General features: G+C 43.9%; 1 protein-coding gene across 1 annotated transcript in view; it reads right to left on the bottom strand.

Moving 5' to 3' along the window:
• Positions 1-652: 652 nt before the first annotated feature.
• Positions 653-7690, bottom strand: part of dagla (diacylglycerol lipase, alpha) — a gene marked incomplete at its 5' end in the record, with an annotated part of 29353 nt that continues 22315 nt past the window's right edge. The window contains 2 exons of the mRNA XM_072660050.1: positions 653-6387; positions 6685-7301. Of these exons, the coding sequence (XP_072516151.1) occupies positions 5855-6387; positions 6685-7301 (1150 nt within the window). The remainder of the gene's footprint in view (positions 6388-6684; positions 7302-7690) is intronic.

Here is a 7690-nt window from a genome sequence, read left to right as displayed (position 1 = left end):
GTGTAGTGCAGCTACAGAAAGTAGTCCCTAAAGGAAACTGCATTAGTCAGATTAGTGCTATTTAGAACCATATTAAATGAACATGTCAAAGAACCAGTTTTTCTGGTACTGTAGAGAACCTCCTTGTAGTGTAACGGTTCTGTAAAGGATCTTTAAATAGGTTCTCATACATTTTTTTTTCAGAGAACCAGAAGGTGGCTATCCCACACTATCACAAAATGGATTAGGGTTCTTCAAGGGTTCTTTAGTAAAGGCAATGGTTCTATATATATATATATAGAACTATATCAACTCAAAGAAGCATTATTTGGATGCTTAACCATGCGTAACCAGGGCTGAGGCACATAGAACTACAAATGGGCGGGGCTAAACTGCTGTAGTGTGAATAGGCGTATAAACTGGACGTGAATACACTCGTTCTTGTGACATCACAAATACAGAGAATTAAAAACGGGCTGTTCCTGCAGCTCAATTTCCATCTCTGCTTTGGAGAACGAGCTTTATCAACGTCCGCATACTGAACTATATAAATCTACAGGCTGTTATATTTTATATTTAGCCAGATTTCCAGCAGACGGGCCCTTTAATGAAAATGCTGAGAACGAGCCCTTTAATGAAGAACCTGGTAAATAAAGAGCAGGACGGCGTTCAGTAAGTCTGAAATCTGTACTGTTTTATTTTTTACAGGCAGGGTAGTGTATTGAATGTGTGTGTGTGTGTGTGTGTGTGTGTGTGTGTGTGTGTGTGTGTGTGTGTGTGTGCAGGCAGGTCTTAAATACATTCTCATTCATGAAAAGTAAGGACTGATAAGGTAGCTGGCAACAATAGAAAGAAAATGTGTTTCTTCTGAAGACCAATGGCTACATCATTGATTTTCTTGAATCAGCAAAATATCCACAGATAAATAGTTTGTTCCCATTTATATATATTTATATTTATATATATATATTTATTTATATATCAATATAGCTATAGATTTCAGATAAAAGTCATCACTATGATACATGATACAGCCATTTTTCTTGATAGTGTCCCGTTGGATTCTTTTCTTCTTCTTTTCTTTTTCTTAAATGACTGAAAATAAGATAAGGGTTTATACCGAAAAGAAAAGAATCACATGAGAAAGACAGTGCTGTACACAACCACCCCGAAGAGTACAGCAGTGAGACCTTCCAGAGCCAAAACATCCTACAGAAGGCCTGTGTTTGCCCCTGTAGGCTTTAAACTGTGTGTGTGTGTGTATATGTGTGTGTGTGTGTGTGTTAGGGTAACAATACACCCAAATATATAATCCATACTGTGATACATTTCTTTATAAATAAATTAACATAAACAGACTCATTCAGAGTGGGGTTTGGTGTGAAACGCAGGGTTCTAGATAAGCTCCCCCAGTCAGAGCTGTTCTACAGTGGAGGTTCTAGATCATCTCCCCCAGTCAGAGCTGTGGTTCTACAGTGGAGGTGAAGGGAAGCAGACGTCTGAAGCTCTAATAATAAAAGCACCTCACAGAAAGTTCTTCACCTAATGGTGATGAAGACGCTGCCTGATGCCTGAGACACTGTTCTACCAGAGTTCTGAGAAGAGTCCGGCTCTAGAACCTGCTTTTAGAACCAGATCATTAAAATAGTGGAGGGATACATGCTGCAGGGTGTAGTGCGGCTACAGAAAGTAGTCCCTAAAGAAAACTGCATTAGTCAGATTAGTGCTATTTAGAACCATATTAAAAGAACCAGCTTTTTTGGTACTGTAGAGAACCTCCATGCAGTGTAACGGTTCTGTAAAGGATCTTTAAATAGGTTCTCGTACATTTCTTTTTCAGACACAGTTTTTCAGGGAACCAGAAGGTGGCTATCCCACACCATCACAAAATAGATTAGGGTTCTACAAGGGTTCTTTAGTACCCCTCTAACTTAAAAAAAATGTTTAAAGTTAATTTGCATTTGGGGGCGGAGCTACTTGTGTTCTATAATCTGACAATGATAGTGTGGGGTTCAGTTTTAGATCCAGCCCAGTGTGAAATGTATCTTTCTGCATAAACTCAGTGCAGCTGTAGTGTATAACTGCAGTGTAAGGGTTGTGTATAACTGTAGTGTATAACTGTAGTGTAAGGGTTGTGTATAACTGTAGTGTATAACTGTAGTGTATAACTGCAGTGTAAGGGTTGTGTATAACTGTAGTGTATAACTGTAGTGTAAGGGTTGTGTATAACTGTAGTGTATAACTGTAGTGTATAACTGTAGTGTATAACTGCAGTGTAAGGGTTGTGTATAACTGTAGTGTATAACTGTAGTGTATAACTGTAGTGTATAACTGCAGTGCAGTGTATAACAGCTGTGTATAACTAGTGTAGAACTGCCACATGTAACTAATGTATAGCTGTAGTGTATAACTGCAGTGTGTAACTGTAGTGCACAACTGAAATCATCACTGCCATGTATAAGTGTATTGTATAACTGCAGTGTGTAACTAATGTATTGCTGTAGTGTATAACTGCAGTGTGTAACTAATGTATTGCTGTAGTGTATAACTGCAGTGTGTAACTAATGTATAGCTGTAGTGTATAACAGCCGTGTAAGGGTTCTGTACAACTGAAATCATCACTGCAGTGTACAACTGTATTGTATAACTGCAGTGTGTAAAATGTGCGTAATAAATAAAGAGTATTAATATCAGTATTAATATTTGGTTTGAAGTAGTTGTAGGTTCGGCCCACTGCTGTACTTCTCCACCCACACGGACACAAGATGTACTCCTGCTATCAAGAGGCAGAAATGCCTGAACTGAAAACACTTCATTCAGAAATGATAGAAAAGGCAAGTCAAACCGCAACAGTTACTAAAATATTCATCATAATGATAATAAACCACCAATTATTGTAATATAGCCATAACAACAACAGTAGAAATGATAAAAATGCAGATGAGACTCCCTAAAAAATATCAGTTTGCTACTGGATCTGGTTGAAGGTGGTGATCTTCTCCAGTCCGCGCTCAGCAGAAACGGAGCGAGCGCTTTAATGAAGACAGTCTCGCCTGAAGGAGGAGACGGGATTCGGAAGGGCGGCGGAGCGGTTTTCCTGTTCGGTGCATGCCTGACGCCATCCGGTCCATCCCACTGTTACACCGTGGATCTATGAGTGATAACAGGTCAAACTTGTGCCAAAAAAAAAATAAAATAAAATAAAATTAATTCCATTAATGTGATTTTAAACCGGTTCCAGTATCCGTTCCTATGTACTGTGTGTTTGGCAGGGTTTACTTCAAAGATCAAAGGAAATCAAAGATGTGTGTTTGTGTGTACAGAAGAATCAACAATGGTAAATAAACGTCCAAAGAATTCATTAATTGTTACAAATAGGCATTCATTATTTTCTCATGCACACCATAACACAATCAGAAATCAGAAATCAGAAATGGCCCCTGCACGCCAACGGACACGGTCTGGAGTGCTGCCCGCCCGCGTACGTGCGTGTGCTCAGCAGAACATCGCACGTAAGATCATCTTCACTCCAAAAATGTAAAGTAGAAATCTGGGTTCTGACCTTAGGGTTTCATTAGGACCCACTTTTCTCCAACTCTGTCCGTTAAAACCTGAGGAAATGTCACCTTCTCTCCAGCTCTCCACACACTCGCTTCTCTCTGTTAAAGGGGAACTTCAGCGCGTTTTCAAAATTTCAGCATAATTAAACGGTGTGAGCGGAGTCACTCAGAGCGGGGTTTGGGGTGAAACTCTCAGTTCTTAAAAAACTTACAGTCAGATCCGTTTACAGTGGTGGTGAATGTTAATGGAACCAGACGTCTGAGGTCTGAGTTTGACGCCTCACAAAAAGCTCCTCACAGAAAGTTCTTCACCTAATGGTGATGAAGACGCTGCCTGATGCCTGAGACACTGTTCTACCAGAGTTCTGAGAAGAGTTCGGCTCTAGAACCTGCTTTTAGAACCAGATCATTAAAATGGTGGAGGGATACATGCTGCAGGGTGTAGTGCGGCTACAGAAAGTAGTCCCTAAAGAAAACTGGATTAGTGGAGATTTTCTATTCACTATTTTACCCTCATCATCATCATCATCATCATCATCATCATCATCATTTCATAAAAGACTCATGTTGTAGCTTCACTGGTGGGTTTGAATAGGAGATAAATTATGGGCTGTATCTGTTGTAGTCATGGCGACCGACTCCTGCTTCCATTCACCACCACTGTAAAGAAATTGATCAGTGAGTTTCTCTACAATCAGACCCACTCTCAATTGTGCAGAAATGAAGATATAACGGCAGTAAATCCCCCTTTAAGAGCGCGGTCCCTTTTTGCCATCCTGTCTCGCCCCCCTGTGAGAGGAACTCCCTGTGAATCTGGCAACTTCACACACTCTCCGGTTCGGTGGCGCTAATATGAATGTAAACATAAGATAAGATTAGACTCGATGTGTATTTCTGGTCATTTTGTGCAAAGCTTCATCCGCACGGCAGCGCTAGTGTGTTTTTAATGTCTTTATAGGAGCAGCCCGGCGCCCCCGTGTGGCAGGAGGCCGTATGTGTAACAGTGAGGCGCGAGGCAGACTGCATTCAGTGTGGAAAACGTCTCGACAGTAAGAAAATGAGGTCGGTCCTGCTCTCCGCCATTCCCTCGGCCTCCCCCTGGCCTGGACGTCTTGGACAGGTCGCATTGCTACGCATGCAGGTTTCTACAAGCTTGTCCGAGACAGCGATAAAAGTGAACCCACTGCTTTTTTCATTTTTTTTTAAAGGGGAGGGGGGGGTGACATACACTAGCGTTCAAAAGTTTGGAATCACTCGTCATATTCATATTGATTATTGTTGATATGTAGCAGAAGCACAGACTGAAATGATGAGATGTGACTAGAAGCTGCTTTTAGATGCAATATTTAACTGATTTTGAGGACAATCTAATAAATATAGACATACTGTGATGCTTTCCATGTTTTATGGCTTTAGATAAACTCATACTCATACATAAACTCAAACTCATACATAAACTCAAATACAACACTCTCATTCTCGATAGGTTTTTTTTTTTTTTTTAGAAATCCGTTTTGGACATTAATGTTATTAGAGATTCATCCAGGATATTAGTTATTTTTATAATGTTCTAATGCTATTTTTAATGCTATTCTTTAGAGATTCATTCTGGTATTTATTTTATTGGAAATTGGAAAACGTTATTTTTTATAAATTCATTCTGGATGTTAATTTTATTAGAGCCTCATTGTGGACATTACTGTTATTTGAAATTCATCCTGGATATTTATTTATTTAGAAATTCATGCTGGATGTTAGCTATTTAAAAAAAAATCATTCTGTATATTAATATTATTAGAGCTTCATTTTGGACATTAATGTTATTAGAAATCCATTTTGGACATTTATTTTATTAGAAATTCATCCTGGATATTTTCATGGGTAACTTTCAAATCAAATCATGGTGAAATCTATGATATGATATCAAAATTAATAGATATTTGCCATCTTGTCTCTTCCTGCAAATCTGGCAACTCTACACACCTCAGTGATGCTAATATGAATGTAAACATGAGCTAAGATTAGACTTGCCGTGTGTTCCTGGTCGTTATTTTGTGCAAAGCTTCATCCGTACGGCAGCGCTAGTGTGTTTCAATGTCTATAGAGGCACAGCTTAGCGCCCTCGTGTGGCAGAGGCCGTATGTGTAACAGCAACGTGCAAGGCAGACTGCATTCAGAGTGGAAAACGTCCCGACAGTAAGAAAATGAGGTTAGTGTGTCTGTAGTAATCCTGGTTTTACTGTAAACAGTGATTCCAGACTTGTGAGCCGTAGTGTACCGACACCAGCAGGGTAGCGGGTCAGTCCGTGGGCCACTTACACCATGGACGACAAAGTGTTGTCCTCGGGGTAAGGACAGGCAGTGGAAGTTCGTAGAGCAGAGTGGTTGACCGGTAGTGACCCGTCGGGGGGCGAAAGGTCATTTAGCTCTCCGGACGAGGACAGAGGGAAGGACGGAGAGAGTGAAATGCCGGATGAAGGGTCCGCAGAGCCGGCAAAGGTGCGAGGCGGCTTAGGGACGAGATTGGGCTCCAGAGTGGCCCTTACCAGTAGCTGCCTGTCCCTGTCCGCGCCCTTTGCCCGCTGGTCATCGCACTGACCCTCCGCCTGGCTGCAGGAGCCCCTGCCAGACTCCGACTCCCCATCGGAAAGCTCCAGCGGCGGAGAGCCGCTGCCGTCCAGCCTGAAAAGGGAGTCCAGGTACTGGGCGAATTCCAACACAGCCTGACTGGGGTTACCATTGGAGAGTGGGGTGGTGAGGGACGGCCCACTCTCCATGTCCACTTTGACCTCGGCTCGATTTTCTGCCTTTTTGTTATCCTCCAAAGCAGCAGGGGGCGACCTCATATCTGCATGATAAGGACAAGATAACATATTTCAGTCATGCAACCAGAGCCCATACTAGATCAGAAGTTTAGAAATGTGTTGCTCACGATAATTTGCACTTAAACTGTTCCAAACCTGGCTAGTGCGCCCCCTAGTGGTTGAAAAAGCAGCTGAGGTCACATTCAAAGCAGAAAAACCCCCGATCGAAAACCCCCCGAAGTCCCGCCTCTATTGACTGAGGGTGGATTTACCTTCTTTAATAGACAACTTAATCTGCATAGTTTGACAGTCACACCACCCAACATTTTCAGCAGTCTCACCTCCATCGGTTTCATCCTCCTCACGCTCCTCCTCCGCAGGTCCAGTCCAGGGTGCGCTGGGGCTCGTCTCCTGGCTGTTAGCGACGGCTAACCGCTGATTGGCTTCGAACGTCTGTGAAGCGGGCCGCGAGACCGCCCTCTGCTGGTGGCCAGGTTGACCTATAGCAGTCTGTCCGAGCAGAAGTGGTGGAACGTGGACACTCTGGTGCGGGTGTTTCGGCAAGAGGTGTTGGGAAGGTACGGTCAGCTCTGGCGGCGTCGGGCAGTACGGTCCGGACTCCCCGAGCTCGTGCTCCGGCGATGCCTGTAGCAGCCCATCAGCAGCCAGCAACTCAGTGCGCGAGCTCAGAGATGGGTTCTCCTCGGGAATTGGAGCGTCCAGCGGGAAGGGCAGCGACCCCAGGCATGGCGACCCTCTCAGAGCAGCTGAGGACCGGCGGGAGTCGAGGCTGTAGATGGAATCGACGTCTGAAAGGCTCTCCATGACCGCCAGGGGGGCCTTGCGCTCCCGCAGCTCCACGGCCAGCCGCTCGCGGGCCCCTGTCAGCACTATGGGAATAGGGGGTGGAGGACACTCCGAAAATCCATCCAAGGAAATCTCAGAGCGGGCGCAGGAGCTACAAGGAGAAAGGAAAGAGGAGGGAGGGAGAGAGAGCGAGCAATAGATAGAACGAGAGGAAGAGAGAAGAAAACAAGGGAGATGGGAAAAGGAAAAAAGAAGGGGGGATAGGACAGGAAAGGAAGGGAACAGGGAAAGGGAAGGGGAAAGGAAGGGGAATGGGAAAGGAAGGGAACAGGGAATGGGAAAGGAAGGGAACAGGGAATGGGAAAGGAAGGGAACAGAGAGGAGGAAGGGAAAAGGGAAAAGAATGGGACAGGGAAGAGGAAGAGGAAGGAGGAAAGGAAGGGAACAGGGAAGAGGAAGGGGACAGGGAAGAGGAAGGGGAAAGGGGAAGATGGGGAAATGGAGAATACTGAGTCATTCGGACAGGACTGGGCTTCATCT

The sequence above is a fragment of the Salminus brasiliensis genome, chromosome 17, assembly GCF_030463535.1.
Source record: "Salminus brasiliensis chromosome 17, fSalBra1.hap2, whole genome shotgun sequence".
Lineage (NCBI taxonomy): Eukaryota > Metazoa > Chordata > Actinopteri > Characiformes > Bryconidae > Salminus > Salminus brasiliensis.
This window is presented reverse-complemented; position numbering and strand designations above follow the sequence as displayed.